The sequence below is a fragment of the Myotis lucifugus genome, unplaced genomic scaffold (assembly GCF_000147115.1).
Source record: "Myotis lucifugus unplaced genomic scaffold, Myoluc2.0 scaffold_98, whole genome shotgun sequence".
Taxonomy (NCBI): domain Eukaryota; kingdom Metazoa; phylum Chordata; class Mammalia; order Chiroptera; family Vespertilionidae; genus Myotis; species Myotis lucifugus.
Window position 1 is genome coordinate 2,786,203 of NW_005871146.1, and position 21,759 is coordinate 2,807,961.

The following is a 21,759-nucleotide window of genomic DNA, read 5'->3' on the forward strand; positions in this document are numbered from 1 at the left end:
CAGGCAACACTGTCGCACCTTAGCAGGTTTTGCTCCACCCCTGCTTGCTGTAGAGCCTTTCCCTGGTGTTCTGCGACTTCTCCACCGTTGGGGCTGCACCCCTTCTTTTGCTTCCTGATGGAAAAACCACTCGCACTGCTGTCCCTGCCTGGCCTGCTTCACTCCCCCTCTGCCTGCTCTCACCACTGGCCTGCTGATGTGACCGCTGACCCTCAGCTCACATGGCCAACCCCTGCCATGTTTCCAGACTCCTTTTGGAAATCACACCCGGCAGTCTTCACAGGACCGCCCGGGGACATTCAGTCACGGGGTGTTTGTGACAGGAACCAGGAACCATGTGTCACCGCCCATCTAGAAACGGGTCCCTCCTCCCGGCGGCTCGGGAACACAGGCGGGGCAGAGCGCCCCTCTGTCCTCTGCCAGCATCTGCGCCAACAAAGCTGAGTGTGAGCTCACTCATCCTGCTTGTCCAGAACTTCCCATCTCAGGCCGCTGTCCTGGGCTCCTTCCTCCCGCCCAGCAGGCCTGGCCCAGCCGGTCAGCCGTGTCCTCTGGGCTTAGAGTCCAAGGGCCTGGGCAGAGGGCAGCTGTGTGCCCTTGGGGAAGCCACTCGCCTATTGCTGTTGGCATGTGGCTCTTGTTATCCCTGCGATGACCTACCACACAAGGTGGCTCAGCTGACAGTGGGGACAGGCCAGCCTGAGCCAGCCCCCTGGGTGCGAGGCCCATGCAACTGGGCCTGGAAGGAGGGGAGCCAGGCCCTGAGCCTCTGCAGGCTGCAGCCAGAGCACCCCCTCTCGAACCCCAGGGGCCGGAGCGCGGCGCTGCTCAGCAGCACCCTTAGAGGTCAGTGTGGCCCTGGCTGACCCTCAGCAGGGCTGTACGGGGACATTTCTGGGTCTGGGGGTTGAGGAGACCTGTAACTCCCTGTTGACCTTTGTGTGACCCTGCCAAAGGTCATGTCTACACAATGGGGGAATGCGGCCTGTCCTGCCTATTTCACAGAGAGCTCTGAGAACAAAAGGAAAGGCGTGGAAAGTGGCGTGCAGAAAGAGGGGTACTGTAGCACCGAAAAGACACTGCTATTTTGAACGAAAACAATGTCCCTCCGCCTGGGAGCTGGCCTTGTTTGCTTTTTGCTCACCTCAGGAGCGAGCATGGCCGTCCAGAGCAGGACGCCAGGGACCTACTCTCCCGTGTGCTGAGTCCTTTCTGAATGACTCAAGTGCACCACAGACACACACTGAGGGCCCCTGCCCAGCCGTCCCCAGCCCCGCAGCCGGGCGCCGGCCCTCACTGCTCTGCTCTCACCAGCAGCGGGGACGGAGGGCACACCTGGGCTTGCCCAGGCCCTGCACTCGCAGATCGCCTCAGCTGGCTGAGGAGATGTCACCCGTCCATACTGAATTGGAAGGGTGGTGGGGTGAAGGGCTGAAGTCTCCCCGAGCCACCCCTGGGCACTCTGACCAGCTCTGCTTTCCTCTCAGACTCTGCACATCAACACTGAAGGAGCCTTTGAGAAGGTGCTCTCCCCCTCCCAGCCCAGCTTACAGTAGGGACGCAGGCTTCCAGAGGCAGGAAGTGGCTTTCGACAGGTCATGAGGCTAGTGTGTCAGTCACACACCACTGAACCCGAGGCACCCTGAGGCCCAGCCTGCTGCCCTGTCCACTGGGATCCACTCCACTGCTTTGATTCTGTTCCTTTGCCTTCCTCCTTTCTCCCACCCTACCCCTCCTTTACATGTTCTGAGAGCTTTCTGACAAAGGAGCCACCTGCAAATGGACTAGGGCCTGGAGGTGTTGAAGCTGAGATCCCTCCAGGCATGACTCTGAAGGCCCTTCCAATTCGATGATGCGCTTTCTCCCATCGCACCTGTCTCCCCACAGCCCACAAGCAAAGGAAGCAGGACATGCTGCAGCCCTGCGACACGGAGTACCCCGTGTTTGTGCACCAGAGGGCCATCCAGGAGGCCAACGGGATCATCGATTGTGGGGCCTGCCAGAAGTAAGACCTGAGGCAGCTCTTCCTGCCCCCGGCCTTGGCCTCGGGGCAGGACTTGGTCACTCACAGGAGCGGGGAGGGGGGTGCGTCTGTAAATGGGGAGGAAGGCGAGGGTGCTCTAAGTGAAAGGGCACGCTCCGGGGTCTTTGTTTCCCAGTCCCCTTAGTGAAGGAAACAGGCTGAGGCAGAGGGTGTGAGGGAGGAGGCCAGGTGGGGGCTAAGGAATGGTGGTCCCGAGGCCAGGTCCTTGTGAGCAAGTCACCTCCACGCCAGGCCCCAAAGCCATCCCAGACAGAAATGATCCCACGATTCAATGTCTATCTCACTCACAACTGCATCGAAGCTCAGTGTCAGGGCCACACGAGCTGAACTCCATCGAGAGATCTTGGAAGGCAAGGGTAGATTTGAGGAAATGACAAGCCAGCTCCCCCTTAGAAATCTGTCTGTGCAGAGAAAGGGGAAAGCATAAGGATGTTCTTAGGAGCACGTGGGCCCAGTCTAGACTCAGCCTTCCCCCATGGAGAGTCCATTAGATCCAACTCGCTCTGCCAGCCTGGCCCAGGGAGGCCTGAATGAAAGTTCCCTCCTGCTGACCCCACCCCTGGCCTCAGGGGCCATGCTCCCTGGAACTTCTCTCCTGGCCCAGGAGGCTGAGATCCCTCCAGGATGTCCCCTTGGTCAGCCTTGCCATTCACCAAGGGCTTCCCAGGATGTCCTTGAGAGACCCCAGACTTCGAGCGAATTCTTTCATAGTGTAGCGCCTCAGACTTCGGCGTCAGACAGTCAGGTTTCCATCTCTCACCCTTGTGTAATGCCAGTGGGATTTTAACTTTACCACAGCGGTTCTCTTGGGACTATTGTTATTTGTGCACTTAGCTCAAAGGCTTGTTGTAAGGATGAAATAAATGCTATGGTGCAAAGCCAAGACTTTAGGGTAGACAGACTTGAGTTTAAAAAGTGGCTCTGCTACTTCCTAGCTGTGTATCCTTGGGCAAGTTACTTAGCCAATTCTAGCCTCCATGTTCTCATCTACAAAAGGGAAAAATTTCATGCCGTGTGGTAAAGGTTATGTACGTGTGTGTGTGTGTGTGTGTGTGTGTGTGTGTGTATACAAAACCCGGAGGAAATGGTCAGTAAGGGCCAGCTGTTATGTAATACACCAGGCCTTGTGCATAATAGGCTCTCCATAACCCTTTACTCATTCCCTCTTCACAGGATTCCTGGGCAGTATGCAGGGGCACTGTGCCACCTCGTGGCCAAGGCTGAGCATTGCATCTTCCCCATATGGCCTGCCCCCACCACATTTAAGCAAGGAGAGCCACACATCCCTATTTGCTTGGTGCAGTCCTGATTTATACCTGTTGTCCTGCATATATTAATAATAACTTTAACTCTCATATATGTTCCAGTTAAGACTTCCTCGCCTTCTCCAATCTGCTAGGAAAGGAGCATTTGCAAAGGCTTGTGGGTAAAATAAACCAATAGGACTGAGTCAGTTGCCCAGGGCTGTTCCTGTAACTGCCCTGATCTGACCTGCCTCATGACTCCATTTCTTCCCCTGCCACCCTAACTCTACACTAGAAGTTTGGGGGTTTTCTCCCCTAGAAGCCCTATGTCAAGCCTTCCATGGATTCCAGGGCCCCGCCTTTCTCTTTGCTGCAGGATATTTGTGATGCAACAGATTCCCAATAGTAACCTTCTCCTCCTGGTGACAGACCCCACCTGTGACTGTAGCATCTTCCCACCAGTCCTTCAGGAGGCTACAGAAGTCAAATATATCCTTCTGATCTGCCAGGATGTGCGGAGTGAGTGAGGGGTAGCGGTGCAGGAGAGATTGAGGGGCTTAGATTTTGAGGCTGAGGCCAGTCTCCCTCACCACTACCATCCCACTCTCCCACACAGAGCATCATTATTGGTTCTCCAAACCTTCCCCCAGGCCCCTGGGTACTGCCTCCTGACCCTGGAAGCCACTTGTAAGGCAGTTGGCCCTACCAGGGGCAGGCTCTTCCAGAACTGAGTCTCCAGAATCAGCTCTTGTCATGAGGCGTTTGCCTTGACAGTGACTCCTGCACATAATGCCTCTATCAAGTGTGACAGAATGCGCTCCCAGAAGCTCCGCCGGCGACCAGATTCCTGTCATGCCTTCCACCCAGAGGTGGGCTGGAGGGGGTTCAGGGGTGGGGTTTGGACTTCATCCCCAAATTCTCAGCACTGTGGCTGTGCCTGCACATGGAAGACATGAGTGCATCTGGACACAGGATGCAACTGCACATGGAAACCTTCAGACACGTGCAGCAAATACTAAGTCAACCAGGATCCGAGGGGCCTTCTACCAATAGAGACACACAGTTCCCAGGGTTTGGGCCCTCAGTGAATCAAAACACAGCATCCCCATATTGTCCTCATTGCTGCTGCACTTAGCTGCAAATGACCTAAGCAAACAGGAAATCATTATGTGCAAAACACTAATGGTGACCAACATGTATTGAGCACCCGCCCTGTGGCAGGCCCTGAGCTGGGTGCTTATACTCAGTATTGTCTTTGCTGAAAATGGCTGCCACAAATAATCCACATCAAAGATGCTCCCAGAGTCAATGGCTTCCCTGAAGTCATTTTAAGAGGATGACCCCGCAGCCACTCCAAGAGGGGGCAAGCAGAGAATTCATGAGCCCAGTTCTGGGGCTGAGTGTACAGCCTCTACTTCCCCCTAAAAGGTAGGGGGTCTGAGAGAGGGGACAGTGCTTCCTCCACTTTCAGAAACCCCCCCCCCTTTCCCCAGGCTTTTGGATCCTATTAGTCCAGAGACCCCTGCCCTACTTCCTGCCTCCTCTGGCTGGTACGTCATCGTGAATGCTGCCCTTTCATCTCTGCTCTGCGTTCCAGGAGAATGCCCAGGACTGTGGCGGCACCTCGGAAACCTGCGCCTCGCTCCCCCTGCTCCTGCTGCCTCTGTGTGCCTGGCTGCTGCCACCCCAGCTGCTGCGGTGACACCCACCCAGTCTGACCTCTGTTTTGACAAGGTAGTCCTTCCAGAGACATTTTAAGGAGTCAGCAACTGACGGGGAACCCAGCTCACTACAGCTGGGTTATCACCCAGGTCAATGCTTATCTCAATGACCCTGCCTCCTGAAATTGCTGGGTGGAACCAGAAACCACTTCCCCAAGACCTTCCAGGGTGCCTGCAACCACCCAGCCCACCTCGAGGGGCATTCTCCCATCCTTCCTACCTCCTCTTCAGGAGCCTAGCATGAGCTCAACTTGGACCAAGACAAAAGGATTTCATTCCATCTATTCTCCAGAAGTCCAGACCCAGCCAAAAATAGGGTCAGCTGTTCTAATGAACCTGGCTGGTCTTCAGTAGAACCAAGGACTTAAAGATACTGAGAAAGAGAGGCAGAATGAGACCAACAATAGCAACAGCTGAAATGAGACAAGGGCAAGAACAATCCCCACAGGAAACATAGCTGCCTCAAAGTGAGATGCACGGTGGGGGGCAGCTCAATTTCCTTCTGCTGCTCAAAAAATTCTAAGAGAGAGAGAGAGAGAGAGAGAGAGAGAGAGAGAGAGAAGAAGAAGAAGAAGAAGAAGAAGAAGAAGAAGAAGAAGAAGAAGAAAAGAGAAGAGAAGGGAAGGAAATAGTAATGGAAAAGACCCCAAATCCTTTTATCCAACATAGCTGCATGTGATGTCTGCAAACTATTGCTATTAAAAAAACTTCTAAAAACATCTTTGTAGTCCCGCCAGTGTGGCTCAGTGGTTGAGTGTCAACCTATGAACCAGGAGGTCATGATTCGATTCCCAGTCTGGGCACATGCCTCAGTTGCAGGCCGATCCCCAGTAGGGGGCGTGCAGGAGGCAGCCAATCAATGATTCTCTCATCGTTGATGTTTCTATCTCTCTCCCTCTCCCTTCCTCTCTGAAATCAATGAAAACATACATTTTTTAAAATCTTTGCAAAGCCCTGATGTAAAGGAACTTTTGCATCTAAGAAAAGCATGAGATGCCCAGCGGCCATGTTGGAAGATAATGGGGTTCAGCAGAGGCGACAGGAGTGGCTGTAGTGGAACAAGGTCCCAAGGAAGAGCAGCCCTCACAGTGGCATGGGGAGGGTCTCCAGAGGGCTGGCTCCACACTCCCCAGGAGGTCCAGGCCCACTGATCTACAAAGAGACTACCTGGCTCTGTTCCTGGGGTTAGAACTTTGGGGAACATTTCAATTTGCCAGGCAGAGCCCACGGAAAGGGAGCTATGTTTGGGAATTCACTCTCCACATACACATTCCTCCAGTATCTTGAGGCCCTGGAATTCCTGCAGCCTGCCCTCTCAGACCTGGCTCCTAAGAGACAGCAATCTCCATTAAAGGCAGAACTGGGCGGGAATTCTGGAGTGACCTCAGATCTTTCCATTTAACCAACCTCCAATGAGGAGATCTAGCCACACCCCATAGTCATAGGCAACGACAGCGCACAGGGCCTTGGGGGGCCCTTCTCAGCCCTCCACTCTTCAAAGTACAAGTTTCCCACCAGTAATTGGCCCTTTCTCTCTAAAGTAGGCCAACTCAATAAAACACATTCATTATATTTGTAAAATGCTTTATGCTATCAATTATACAACGTTACTTTCATTACCACTTAAGTCTCACAACAATCCTGTGAGGTGAGCATTAACAGCCTGTTTACAGTTGAAGAAATCGAACCTCAGAGAAGATAAGGGATTCACTTAGCTAGTTTAAGTGGCAGAATAATGGTAGGAATAGCTAAGGTTCATATGTACCAGATAAAAGCAGTTATTAACCCATTCAACCCTTGCAACATCCCTCTGAAGTAGGTCCTAGTATTAACTCCACATCATAGACCAGAAAACTGAAACACAGAGTTGAAAACTGACTCCAAATTATTAGAAGAATATTGTGAGGTTTGAATGCCATATTCGTAATAATGTGCCTAGCTACTATTACCTTGTTTCATGGAGGGACAGAAATTACAGTTTGGATGCCAGGGACAGTAGGTAAAGGTCACAGTTGCCCACCTGGTGCCGGTGGGTGAGAAGCAGCAGGGAGCCCTTTTTCCAACCCAGTGGCTATCATGGCTCAGAGCTTCCCCATTACCATGTCGCAATGACCTCATTGTGATCAGCATGGCAGCATGAGCACTTCCTAGCCATGGGCCTTGGCCCCCCACATGCCTTTCTTCAGCATTAGTCCTGGCCTCCAACAGCATCTGACCTCAACTACCGCCTCCCAGACACAGACTTCCAGTCTTTCTATAGGAAAATTCAGTGTTGTCTTTTGAAAGGCTTATCTTCCCCACCCAACCAGAGACAACATTTTTAGGCAAATCTAATAACTATTTTAGCCATATAATTTTAAAACCAAGCTTAGGAAGTGCTGTGTCAGATCCTGGCCTCATTTTGTCCACTTAAACCCCATGCCATGCCTGGCCTGCAGTGGACTTTAAGATCTGGAAATCTCTTTCAGAACCAATGATCAAAAGACCATTTCTGATCAACTAGTTTGCTCCTTACCTGGAAGAACAGAACATTCTCTTGAGTTTGCCTTTCTTCAGAGGTCAGAACTACTGTTCCTCTTTCTACTGTTAACAAAATCACTAAAGGGCAGCAGGTGGCAACCTGGCTCAAGCTAAAGAGCCATCACCTTTATTTCAGAGGGACAAAGTTCAAACCAAAGTCATTTAATAAATGACAAGAGTCTGGGGTACAGAATTTTTTTTTTAAGATTTCACTTTTTTTTGCCCTAACTGGTTTGGCTCAGTGGTTAGAGTGTCGGCCTGCAGACTGAAGGGTCCCAGGTTCGATTCCGGTCAAGGGCATGTACCTGGGTTGCAGGCACATCCCCAGTGGGGGGTGTGCAGGAGGCGGCTGATCGATGTTTCTCTCTCATCGATGTTTCTAACTCTCTATCCCTCTCCTTTCCTCTCTGTAAAAAAATCAATAAAATATATTTTAAAAAAAATTTAACTTTTTGTGTGTGTTAATCCTCACCTGAGGATATTTTTCCATTGATTTTTTAGGGAGAGTTGGAAGAGAGAGGGAAAGACAAAGAAATATCGATGTGAGAGAAACACCTCAATTGGTTGCCTCCTGCACATGCCCTGACCAGGGCCCAGGCCAGGGAGAAGCCTGCAACCAAGGTACATGCCCTTGACCGGAATCGAACCCAGGGCCATTTGGCACACAGGCTGATGCTCTATCCACTGAGCCAAACCGGCTAGGGCTGGGGTACAGAATCTTGAAACCCTTTCCCTATAAATGCTGCACATCATTGGGGGACCCAGAATTCAAGGCTGCTGTGAGAGCCTCCTTCCTCAGTACAGAGACATATTAACTTCTAAATTCACTTAATAATTTTGTGTATTTTAATAGAAGTGCTTTCAGGTAAAATGCTTCTATAGTCACTTAATGGTGCTAAGTGAAGTTTTGGTTCAGGAGAGCAAAGTAGTGGACATATCTTAAAGTCAGAAAAGTAAATATGGGGGAGTCACAGACCACAAAAGGGAGAAATTAGAGCAAGAGTTTGGCAGAAACGCCAGCCCATCACAATGGGAAATTAGAGAAATGTTGATCCGTGAGAGCACTTCACAGAAAGATGCAAAGGATGTTAGAAACCCCATTTTAACAGGTGAGAAAACAGGGCTGGGGACATGACTTCTCGCCTGTCACCTGGCAAATGGCAGAGCTGCACTCTGAACCTACAGCTGTTTCTAGGTCAGTGTAGCTAGCAGGGGTGGTGGCTGAGCAGTAATGAGAGGCTTTCGTGTTCATGCAGCTGGACCCCTGCTTCCTTGGGTCCCTGAGCCCCCTCCATGCCATCACAAGCAGAAGTTACAAGAGCCAGGCTGACTTTGTTTCACCAAATCAAATAGTTGAAAACAGGAAATATTTGCACATTAGGATACAGGGAGTGGCAGTCCATAGTTCATGCCCATGAGAATACAGAATGTGCTGTAACTGAAGCAAAATACTCAAGATGATATTATTTCTGGGGTAATTTTAAAGCAACAATGCCCAAAGGTTTCTCTAGACTACCCAGAGCCCTAGCAATCTATAGTCAAAATTCAAACTTGCCCTTATCTATTTGCTTTACAATATCCAGAGGATATTGAGGAGTATATACTAGTAGACAGCTTGGAAAAGGCTAGGAAAAAATGAAGTGGATTATTTGTAGGCTTCACCTTGTTTTTCAAGAGCAGAATGCAATCCAGTGTTCTCTATGCAGATAATATGGAAAACCTTTAATATTTATCTATACCTTAAAATGAAAACTCAGAGTGGACATATTATCCCAATACTGGAAATTCTCCTGCAAAACTAAATTTACCTAAGACAAAAGTTAAAAGTCTTCTTTAGTTACATACTAGTAAAAGGGTTAAAAATCCTCAAAACTTTTAAGTCAATATACATAAAACTGTCTAATCTGAATTTTCTTCTTAAAGAACACCGGCAGTCAGCCTTAGCTTTTCTGATTTAGTTTTTGCACCGATGTAATGTAAGCTGATCAGTTCAGAGGGTTGTAGTTGGGTTATGTGACATAGCAAGAGTCCTTTGCATAACGTGTTCATTATATATTAGTTTCATAAACTTTAATAATTAAGGAGTTAGCCCTCTCCTCTATTCTAAACCTGGTCAAAGGTCAGAGTTCAATTCCCGGTCAGGACACATGCCCAGGTTGCAGGCTCAATCCCCTGTAGGGGACATGCAAGCAGCAGCCGATGGATGATTCTCTCATCATTGATGTTTTTCTCTCTCTCTCTCTTCCCCCCTTCCTCTCTCTGCAATCAACAAAAACCTATTTTAAAAAGTAAAATAAACTTGGTCAGAAAGGTTGAGAAGTGAGCTGGGTATGCGAATTTTGGCTTGTGAATTCAGATTAGAAAGTTTCTGAAAATTCCTTAAGCTTCAGTGTCGAAATTAACACTTCAAGTCAGAAATGCCAAAAGCTCTGGGGTGGTAAGCTGAGACAGTGAAAAAAATACACAACAAAAGTTCATTTTCCACTTGGTTCCTTTTATTAGAAGTTGAGTATACAGCAAATAGGGAAATCCCATGGTGAATGAACCATCGAACAGATGCCTTTCTGAAACCCCAAACTTCTATGATCCCCAAAACATGTGCTTTGTGGCTTCAGCAATTTTTAAAGGGTAAGGAAAAAATACTGAAAAAGGCCACTATTTAATGGTGATAGTATGAAGCTGTAGAGGTCCTAATCAGCCTAGGGCCAAAAAAGAAAATTAAAAATCTGCACAGAGCAAGCAAGCCTCAGACTGCTGAGAGTAAGGCATTCAGGTGCCAACCTGGTGAGAGTTCTCAGCGAGCACTGTAAGACCAAGTGCAGTGAGGCTGTTGGTAGTCAGTTGCACAGACACACACTTATAAATGGGCACGCACACACCCACACACACCCTAAGGGGAGATTTTACTGGATTATACATCATTGATGTTAAATTTCATGTTTGCTAAGGGTTTGTGCTATGTTGAACCAGATTGGGCTCCTCTTTGGGGTGTGGGGTGACTGGGCCCAGAGACAGCTACCTCTGTTGGTGGTGTTTCAAGGCTGCATCTTACACCCCGCACCTCAAAGAGCATGACCGAAGAGCAAGTCTGGCTTCTGATATGTGCTGTTGCTTCCACGGGGCTAAGTGAGCTTCCTTCCACATGGAACTGCTCTGCTGGACTGTCCCCTCAGAGGGAGTAATACTGCTCTTTATTCTGTCAGGCACTGAACTGGTTCACCCACTGAGTCTTTTGCTGGGTCCACCTAGCAACCAGGGTAGTGACCTTATCCCGAACCAAAATACTATTAAGTTCCTTCCAAGTTCTACAATGGATTCTTTCTTCCTGGATCCCAGCTTTTGCTGGAGATTGGAAGGGAGAGAGGAGAAAAAGAACGGAGAAAACGCCATACGGAATAAATAGGAGACCCTTCCCACATTTGCAAACACCCGGTGGAGGATGCCAGCCCCCATGCTTGGGCCTCAGTGTTTATTTTAATGCACACAATCCCAGGATGTAACGATCATCTGCAGCCTTGGATGACAGTAAGTAACCTAAGATTCTAGTGCTATCTGGGTGGTTTGCCTATGAGCCATGTGAGGATTATATGAACCAGAGCCTTCTCCTAACACTCTCCTTGATGCCATAACAGGGTAACCTTGAAGACATAAGTTTTTTTTTTACACGTCTGGCAACTCTTCAAAGATACAGCTTTCGAGATTCTCCCAGACTCTCAATTGCAATAACATACAATTTCCTTTTAAAACTTCCCACCACACTATCCCTTAAAATTGGGATTCAGAGACTGCTGCTATTCCATGGTGGGTATTAGACCCTGCTTACAAGAGTTCTAGTGGCTTTTTTGTTCAAGGAGAGCAGATATGTCTGCCACACCGAGGTTCACCAAGACAGTTACCAGGGGACACTCGTCTTTCCTAATCCTAAGGAAGCGGTCTCCCAACCTTGGTAAAGGAGCTCAAGAGGCACCTGGACAAGGCAGACTCTCTTGATTGGCTCCATGCCACGAATGATGATGCTGGGAAAAGGTCAATTTTTATTTCCAAGAGGAGGAAGGGTAGTTGGGGCAGGGATTTTATCAGAGGGACATTTCCAGGATATTCTAAAAGCTCTATAACAAGGATATGGAAAACTGTCACATCCCTGCAATCAGATGAAAATCACCCCAAAATGAACAGGATGCCAGGAAGCACCCAGACCAGCCCTGTGCTAACATTTCCAGAGCTCCTAGTCTCCTCTACCCTCCTGCAAGCATAACTGACTTTCTGCAGCAGGTGGCTCTGCTCCTTAGAAAGGATCATCAGCATAAAAAAGAAGTGGGTCTCTCAAAGGACACCTGAACTAGAGCTTTTAACTAACATCCTGTCAGCCATTCACTTGCTGCTTCCTTAGAAAACAAATACAACCTCCCTCTCCCTCAGGACTCCCCAAGGCTCTCAGGCATGAGAGTGGCAATGTGATAACTGGGCAGGGGTTGTGCTCTCTGCCCCACCAGGGTCCAGGGTATGACAGCCTTCAGAAGGCAGCATGGTGCACCAAGGCATTATACATTCTGGGGCTATCACCTGATCCTCCTCCGGTCACTTTGTGCAAAATTGAAACAGTGTGTGGTACTTGCATGTTTCATTCTATACAAAAATTCTCCCTCCCCTACCCCTATGTTTTAAACATTTATATAAATTCTTATTTAAACAGTAAGTTAGAAATCTTATTTACATTAACTTGTTTGTTCTCCCGAAAGAGCATCTAAAATCACATTCCCACCCCTTGATAGGATATAAATGTTCACCTAAATTGGTTTGAATTACTGTTTTAAGGAGAGAGAAAGGGAGAGAAGAATGAACTGCCAGCTAAACTGTTTCCCCATCAAATAAATATGATATGGATCAGAAGCCAGTTTGCCAAGGGTCTTGCAGAGCCCTCAATCAGTACATCCCAACAATACATCAGGGTTTGGACCATTTCTCCTTTTCCCCAAATTGATGCACTCCATCCTTTGAGGTATGATTTATTTTTGTTTTTCTCTTCTCAGTCATGTGCCACATGGAGCCTCTGGTGTGTCACCAAGCGCACGAAGCTGTCAAAGTTTTGGGGCTCCTCTGGTACTGGCATCAATGGCCAGGAAGGGAAAAGCCTGCAGGTGCAGCAGGCCCTGGTTCAGGGTCCCAGCCCTGGTTACTGCAGGTGTCACAGTGCATCCTCTTCACTGCAGCCTCCGCCGATCATGAAGCGGAACTCCTGGAGGTTTGAGACTCCATGGAAGTGAACAAAAGCGCCAGCAACCACAAAGATGTGGAAGAGCTGATGAGAGTGAAACTGGAGGCAAAAAAGAGAGAGGGGGGTGGAGAAACCCATGCATTATTAAAAGTCTGCTAATGATTCTTAAGATCACTTATGCTGAGCAGAGGGCAAGGAATGGGTGCGACAGAGCTCAAATTCGAGATGCCCAGAGATGTTGGGATACACATTAGGCATATCATATTCTGCTAAACTGAAGGCCAGCTGTCCCCACAGAAATCAAGGTGCTGCTGCTAAGTTCTAGACATGAAACTCTGCACACTTAACAGTGGAGTATCTGGTGAACTCAGGGGCAAATGATGGGCAAAGACAGACCACAAAGGCCCCAAGGACCCCCTAATGCCTAGCAGTGGGCTCTGCATAGACAGAAGGGCATTTTCCTCATTGTTGATGGATATTTTTATAATGGACTAAAGCACTTGAGCTCTGGTCATTCAAATGTTACAAAAATGCTCTCTGTTAGAAAAACTAAAGGGATTTCCAGGATTGGGTACAAGGTCAAAACATATGGTGGCTAGAGTTTTCCAGCTTGAAGACTCTGGAATTACATGAATAACATACTATATCGAAAAGACTAGGAAAGCAGGGCCTTTTATTTCCTTCTCAAGTCAGAAGCTGGTCTACAAACATGTGATATTATTTCTGATTTAACCTGTTCTGTTGAATGCTCAAAAGGGATTATCAAATGTTCAGTGCACCAAAAATTACTTCAAAATTACACTATCCTCTCATTATAGTCTCAAAATTAAAAAGTACAGCAGGAAAAAAAAAACACAAAGAAAAAGTACAGCAGCAAAACAGTATTTATCAAGGGAAAGACACTGATTTTAGAGTATAAAGTAGATTTTTAAGTCACATCCATAGAGATTGTTTCCTAGGAAACCAAAGGGGACTCATTCTTCCCCAAAAGAAGGAAAGGGGGAAATCCATATCAATGCCAAAATTATGAGGAGGCAATCTCAGAGAGATAAATTGGCTAATCTGAAGGTCAAAAGATTGCCTAAATTAGCATTATCTTCATTTTACAGATAACTAAACTAAACTTTAAAGAGACTAGATGATCAACTTAGTCTAAAAAATTGACAGGTTAAGGAAAAGAATTCCAAAGGTCAGACTTCATATCAAACAACACTCTACTTCTGTACTGTTGAAAACATTTCAGGCCATCTTCTGTTTTAAAATTTTCCATCTATTGGTCTTTTATATTTTATTTGCCCTTCCTCTTTCCTCCATTAACTGCAATCTAGTTATCTCTATCTCCTGTTCCAACCAAATATATATATATTCAATCTCTCATTACAAATCACTAAATTTGGTGATCAAAGATGACCTAGGCAAAAATCTGGTCCATCATCCTCGTTTCATAAGTGAGGAAGCTGCGACAAAGAACAACTTAAAGGACTTGCCAGTACAGTGCAGTATACAGGAGCTCACACTCTGTTTTTAGACTAGCCTGATTCCAATTCTACCCCTACCACTGAATAGCCAGGCACACTGGACAAGTTACTGATCTCTCTAAACCTCATTTCCTAATCTTCAAAATGAAAACATTAGTAACAGTTGTTATACCAGATAGGACTAATATGTTAAATGAGGTCATCCATGTGAAGTGCTCACTCAGTCGTGTGCCAGGCATCCAGTAAGTACTCAATAAATACAGCTATTATTGTACTTATCATCCAGAGAAACATAACTGATGAGGGGGAGTTAGGCTTAGAGTACAGATCTGTTGGTTTTGAGTCTAAAACGTTTTCATTTATTTCACTTGCCAGTCTGCCAATAACCCACTAAGAGATAAGTATGTATACACAATAGCCACCTCTGATCACACTTACCCAGATGTCACACTTGCCAGGAAAGAAGCGTTCGGGAATGCGGGCAGCATACAGGGCAGCCCCCGTGATATAGAGACTGGCCATCAGCATCAACCAGCCGATCTGTCCTATGGTGGCAGCCTTCAGGAACCCCTCCGAGATGATATAGTGCAAGGCAGGAATGATTCCACTCAGGCCAAGTCCCAAAAACACTCCTAGAAATCACAAGAAAAAGGCAAAAATGCAGAAGAGAAATAAGGAACAAAAAATAAATATTATAAATTGAATACTTCAAAGTAGAATGCAACATTAGCTTCTTGTTTGAACAGAAAAAGAAGGTACTTCAAACTCGGATACTGCCACACGAGACGACACAGCTATGTTCTAAAAGACAGATCTATTTACAGATGCAAGGAGCCTCCTGCTGAAAGAGGCTTAGCTTAAGGACTCAGCAGTCCTCAAAGCACATTGCAAAGTGTTTTAGAAATAGACAGCTCTAGGAGTTGGTTTAAAATTCCCTAAATTCTGCCTCTTTATAGACACAGGTTGCAATACAAAGCAATTTTACATATTTTATCTTCACTTTAAAGCAACAGATATTCCTGAGATGGAAAGGGGAGGGGATGAGAGAGTAGAGGTGGAGGCGAGGAAAGAAAAGGCAATTATTGGTTCTGATGAATCCCCAAAGTATTTTTGGAAACCACACTAGAACTACACTCAGCTAGAGGTTCATCCCTCCAAGCCTGAGCCATGTGTTCATTTCCAAGATAGAGAGAGAGACAGAGACAGAGACACAGATGCTTCTGAAAGTTCTCAGGCCCAAAAGCACCAATCAGGTATAGAAGTCTACCGAAGTATCAGAACACTCCACCACGCCCCAATGCCTTCAAAATCATCTACAGCAGTGTTTTTCAAACTTCTGGATATGACCAACTAAGTTGAGTCTGGATCAGAATTTTTTTAAATGAACTAGGCTAAAATAACAAATATCAGACTGGGTCACAAGTGGAAAGTTAAAAGCTAGTTTATAAAAGTTTTATAACTATTGTTTCTGTCAGTGTGTGTGTGTGTGTGTGTGTGTGTGTGTGTGTGTGTGTGTGTGTTCAGGGTTGTAAGAGAAAATGTCATGATCAAAAAAGTTTGAAGGAAACTGTTGTAAAACCACTTTGAAATCTGTGTGTCAACCAAGCACTACACGAATACTCCATACAAGAGTAGTAATTGTTTTACATTTTTGACACAAAGACTTAAGAATGAACCTTATAAAACAATCATTTGGTAAGCTTTCTCAAAAGAAAGGGGCATACTGCTTGCTTAGGACATTACTATATAAGCTACTGGTATACAACAGTAGATGTAAGTACAATGCCTATTCCTAAATAAAATGGACATCAACAGAGAAGAGGAAAATGACAATGCTCATCTCAGAAAAGAAATCAAGTAGGCCTAAATAAAAACTACTTCCTACCTCCTCTCCTCACTAAAAAAAAAAAAAAAAACACCATGACCTTCTTTCAATTGTTCTTTGCCTCTACATGCTAAGCAAAGGCTGCCAATGGTCATGCCTGTCATTGTCTCAGTCAAAGCTCAGGAACTTGGTTCTTCTGATGTGTATAATAAGCAGCTCTACTCAGCAAAGACATTCTTATTTTTTGTGCTCCCAAGCAGGCTTAACACCACAGTCAAGTACTACAGAAAGCCAACCCTGACCACTGCTCATTTGCTCACATAAACACTTAAAGAAGGAATAGGGTAGAGTGTTATAACATAAAGTTAATTTTAACTCCTAACCTTCTAGGTAACTGCAGATAAACCATGGCTTAAATGTTAATACCAAACAGTTGTTTTCTTTCAAAAAAATGTTTTAAAGGTTGAAAGGAAAAATACTTTTTCTTTTTCTTTTTTTAAATCCTCACCTGAGGATATTTTTCCATTGATTTTTAGAGAGAATGGGAGAGGGAAAGACACAGAGAAATATCTATGTGAGAGAAACACATCGACTGGTTGCCTCTTGCATGCTCCCCGACCAGAGCCCGGGCCAAGGAGGAGCCTGCAACCAAGGTACGTGCCCTTGACCAGAATCGAACCCAGGACCATTTGGTTGACAGGCCAATGCTCTAACCACTGAGCAAACCGGCTAGGGCGGAAAAATACTCCTTTTAATACTTCTTGTTCATTCTCAGTGGGCAGTGGGTTTGATACTGGGAAGAGAAAATTCAAGACACAGTCTTGGCTATAAGGAGTCTCCAGTCCAGTGGGAGATAAAAACCTATCTCAGTTAACCTGTAACTTCTGTACGTCCTTGGTTGAGGACGGCTCAACCAAGGTACTCAAAGACTTCTGGCTTTCCATATGATCTCCAGCTCAACAGATATTACCCTAAAAATAAAAAGCCTCTTTAGCCGTAACCGGTTTGGCTCAGTGGATAGAGCATCAGCTGCGGACTGAAAGGTCCCAGGTTCGATTCCGGTCAAGGGCATGTACCTTGGTTGTGGGCACATCCCCAGTAGGGGGTGTGCAGGAGGCAGCTGATCAATGTCTCTCTCTCATCGATGTTTCTAACTCTCTATCCCTCTCCCTTCCTCTCTGTAAAAAATCAATAAAAAATATATTTTAAAAAAAAAGCCTCTTTATCCCTATATCAGAAGAGATGTATGATGCCTACAGTAATATAATACAATCAGTAGGCAGATTACATATTTTAAAATAAATATAAATAACAAAAATGATAACTACAAAAAGTACACTTCATACTGAGAGTAAGAGGAATTGTTTATTTTAAAAAAGTTACAGAGCCCCTGTTTTATCGACAGCGTATGGCCATAAACTCAAGTAAACTACACTGCCCCAAGTACATCAGCTCACATAGCTAACCACTGTTCCTCAGCTCTAATGAAGACTACATTAAAAGCCCCTCAAACAGGAACTATGATCTATTCATCACAAGTACATAGCACAATGCTTAGACAATGGTAAGCCTTTAGTAAGTGGCTGACAAATAAGTAACTGTTCAATGTAAAACCTCCACATGCTCTTACCTGCTCGTACTCCTCGATACTGGGGGGTGGCAAACATGTCCCACTGGGAGACTATAATGGCTGCGATGCCCAGCACACAGATGATAATCAAGTAGATGAAGCAAGGTTGTGGGTTACAGTAGAACGAATAATAAAGCCAAGGAACAAAACTTCCCATAATCAGAAGAGCAATACCAGAGTAATCCAGTCTAGAATAGGAAAAGAAATGCATTTAGTGTTAAAAATCACTGCTTACTGATGTTCACATTCATCCCCCATGACATGAGCTAGCAATGACAGCTAAGAGGCATACTGGAGTGCTTGCTTTAATATTTTTTAAAGTTCCTATGAGGTGGTATTAAGAATTCTGCCAGCTCTGCTAGATGTTTTTCACTAACCCACTGACTCTAAACCAGGGGTCCTCAAACTTTTTAAACAGGGGGGCCAGTTCACTGTCCCTCAGACCGTTGGAGGGCTGGACTATAGTTTTAAAAAAAACTATGAACAAATTCCTATGCACACTGCACATATCTTATTTTGAAGTAAAAAAACAAAACAGGAACAAATACAATATTTGTATTTGCATGTGGCCCGCGGGCGGTAGTTTGAGGACCCCTGCTCTAAACCATTGATCAAAATATGGACTTCACAGATACTTACTTAGAGAAGAGTCGGGAGACCCCTTCTGAGTGGCAGTAGACTGTGTGGAAGAGCCATGAAAAAGAAAGGCAGAGAATGGCCCCCAAGAAGAATAACCCAAAGACCACCTTTTCTTGCAGAGGGGCCACAAAGAAGATGTTTGGGCGAAACATATAAAAGATCCCCAGGCACAGGAAGAATACACAACCTAGGAAAAGAGTGCAGGGGAGAGAGAAAAGATTATCCTTTTGAAGACAAAAAATTATATGCTAATTATGTTTTCAAACCTTCACAATCACAATGATATCTAGATCGAAAGTTCCATAAGAAAAATTTTCTAAATAACTGAAGCCTAACCAAAATTTTGGCTACTTCAAACATTGTTGGCATCATATACTTCTCAGCTTCATAAACTGAGTATACAAAATATTATCACTTATTTGTCTAAGAGCATAATCAAAAAATAAACCACACCATCCTGCTACTCTTTAGAAGACTACATCAGTCTACTTCTACCTCTAGATTTAGTATGAAATTCCATTTATACCATTTTGGGCACATTATGCTATTATCCAGCTTTCAAAGGTCCACTTTGCGTTTGCTTTGCAATAAATTCCAATACCTCCAAACCCTATCAAGAAATACAGCTTTCCTCCACCAATAGTTGTCAAGGAACACTATGCTTCTCTGGTCCTCTCCAATTGGTCCAATAGATTCAAGAATTAAGGACAGTAAATGCCTATTCAAGCTGTTTCATAACCAATTTTTGAATTGTTCTTCATCGTAAGATGTTATGTTCTTCCTGCTTAAGGAAGGGACACTTAACAAAAGGAAGGCACAGATATTAAGAATTTAAACATTTGCTAAGTAATTCACTTTGATCCATTTAATAAAACATTTACCCTGGAGTTATAGACATCAGTAATGAACTTGATTTCATACTCTGTTCTATTCTCACTATACTAGCAAGGTAGGAACATGGGGACACAGCAGAAATAAAATGTGACAAGAAATGCAAGTCAAATGGGGAAAGGCCAGAAACTATTTAGTATATAATAGTTCCCCCATGTCTAGTTCTCTTTCCATGGTTCAGTTACCCATGGTCAACAGTGGTCTGAAACTATTAAATAAAAAATTCCAAAAGTAAACAATCCGTGTTTTGAATTGCATACCACTCTGAGTAGTGTGATGAAATCTCAAGCCATCCCGCCCCAGGTCATGAATCATCCCTTTGTCCAGAATGTATACATTTCCCAGCCCTTAGTCCCTTAGTAGCAGTCTCGGTTATCAGATTTATTACTGGGGGTGGGGGTGTCAGCACACAGATACCACATTCACATAACTTTCATTACAATATATTGTTATAATTGTTATATTTTATTGCTAGTTATTGTTGTTAATTCCTTACTGTGCCTAATTTTACATAAATTAAACTTATCAGATAAGCCTGCGTAGGAATAAAAACATCCTATATAATAAAGAGGTAATATGCAAATTAACCCTCACGCCCTCACAAGATGGCTACCTACAACCAGGCCGGTGGGGGGTTAGTGAGGGACGACCAAACGACTGAACAAGCAGGCTGCGTGGGGCAACCAGGCCGACAGGGGGGTTAGTGAGTGACAACCAAAAGACTAAACAAGCAGGCTACGTGGGGTGGTCAGGCCGGCAGGGGGTTAGTGAGGGAAAACCAAACGACTGAACAGCAGGCTGCGTGGAGCAACCAGGCCAGCGGGAGGGCCGTGGGGGGTGACCAGGCCACAGGGAGGGGGGGCAGTTGGGGGCGACCAGGCTGGCAAGGGGGGCAGTAAGGGGTGACCAGGCCAGCGGGGGGGGGGGGCGCTGGCAGGGAGGGGGCTGTTGGGGGCCACCTGGCCAGCAGCAGGGGGCAGTTAGGGGCAACTAGGCCAGTGGGGGGGGGGGAGTTAGGGGCGATTAGGCCGGCATGCAGAGGCAGTTAGGGGTGGCCAGGCAGGCAGGCAATTGAGCAATTAAGAGCCAGTGGTCCAGGATTGTGAGAAGGATGTCCAACTGCTGGTTTAGGCCCTGGGGATCGGGCCTAAACCGGCAGTTGGACATCCCCCAAGGAGTCCCGGATTGGAGAGGGTGCAGGGGGTGTCCCCCCCGCATGAATTTCGTGCGCTGGGCCTCTAGTAGTATATATAGAGTTTGGTCCAATCTGTGGTTTCAGGCATTCACTGGGAGTTTTGGAATGTATCTCCCTTGGATAACGGGACTGCTGTATTCACAAGGTTATGAAATTATCACTATTATTAACCCAAAAAGAAGTCCTATACCTGTTAGAGTCATAGCTCATTCCCAAATCCCGATCCCAGACAGCCCTAACCTACTTTCTGATTCTGGATTTTCCCATTCTAGGCATTTCATGTTTATGAATCACATAATAAGTGGCCTTTTATGTCTGGCTTCTTCCACTTAGCATGTTTTCAAGGCTCACTCGTGTTGTAGTATGTATCAATATCAAGTAATATTTCATTGTACGGATATACCACATTTTATTTATCCATTCATCAGTTGAAAGATTTGGGGCTGTTTCCACTTTTTAGCTATTATGAATAATGTTGCTAAAAATATTCATGTCCTCATTGTTTTAACATGTTTTCAATTCTCTTGAGTATATGCCTAAGCAGTAGAATTTGTCGGTAACTCTGTTTAGCTATCTGTATTCCAGAGAGGCTGCACCCTTCTTATATTCCCACCAGCAATATATGTGAGTTCTAATTTTTCTATATCCTTACCAGAATTGTTATTTCCCATTTTTTATTACAGCTATTCTAGTAAGTATTTCATTGCATTTCTCAAAGTATTTGATTTGCATTCCCCAAAATGATGTTGAGCCTCTTTTTATGTGTTTGTCGGCCATTTTTAGAACTTATTGAAGAAATTACCACTCAGATGCTTTACTCATTTCTTAAACTGAGTTGACTTCCTATTGTTTAGTTTTAAGAGTTCTTTACTAGAGCAATCATCAGATATTTTGCAAATATTTTCTCCTATTCTGTGGGTTTTTCACTTTCTTGATAATGTCCTTTGACATACAAGTTTTAATTAAGATGAAGTCCAATTTATCCATTTTTTTCTTTAGTTGCGCATGCTTTAGGTACAATTCTAAGAAACTGTCACCTAACCCAAAGTCACAAAGATTTGCATCAATGTTTTCTCTTAATGATTTTATAGTTTCACGGTTAAGTCTTTAATCCATTTTGAGTTAATTTTATATATGGTATGAAGTAGGAGTCCAGCTTTATTCTTTCACATGTAGTTACACAGTTATCACCAATACCATTCTATTCCTTCTTTAATATACAATCATGATGGGAAAAAATATCATACATCACATTCTACTTTAAGACAAAATGAAATGTGAATATTCTAAGTAATGACTTTGAAAGACCAGGTTACTTTTATTCAATAACTAACTTCCTCTCAGTGTTCATTAAAAT

At 45.2% G+C, this 21,759-nt stretch overlaps 2 protein-coding genes across 2 annotated transcripts in view; one reads left to right on the forward strand and one right to left on the reverse strand.

Moving 5' to 3' along the window:
* The window catches only part of CACNA2D4 (calcium voltage-gated channel auxiliary subunit alpha2delta 4), a 114,365-nt gene extending 109,375 nt beyond the window's left edge, over window positions 1-4,990 (forward strand). The window contains exons 35-38 of the mRNA XM_006092144.3: window positions 1,888-2,005; window positions 3,665-3,777; window positions 4,075-4,157; window positions 4,886-4,990. Coding sequence (XP_006092206.1) covers window positions 1,888-2,005; window positions 3,665-3,777; window positions 4,075-4,157; window positions 4,886-4,990 — 419 coding nt within the window. The remainder of the gene's footprint in view (window positions 1-1,887; window positions 2,006-3,664; window positions 3,778-4,074; window positions 4,158-4,885) is intronic.
* Window positions 4,991-10,002: 5,012 nt separating this feature from the next.
* ADIPOR2 (adiponectin receptor 2) overlaps window positions 10,003-21,759 on the reverse strand; it is a 59,472-nt gene continuing 47,715 nt past the window's right edge. The window contains exons 5-8 of the mRNA XM_006092119.3: window positions 18,317-18,503; window positions 17,678-17,865; window positions 14,661-14,854; window positions 10,003-12,843 (exon numbers count right to left, since the gene is read on the reverse strand). Of these exons, the coding sequence (XP_006092181.1) occupies window positions 12,715-12,843; window positions 14,661-14,854; window positions 17,678-17,865; window positions 18,317-18,503 (698 nt within the window). The 3' untranslated portion in view covers window positions 10,003-12,714. The remainder of the gene's footprint in view (window positions 12,844-14,660; window positions 14,855-17,677; window positions 17,866-18,316; window positions 18,504-21,759) is intronic.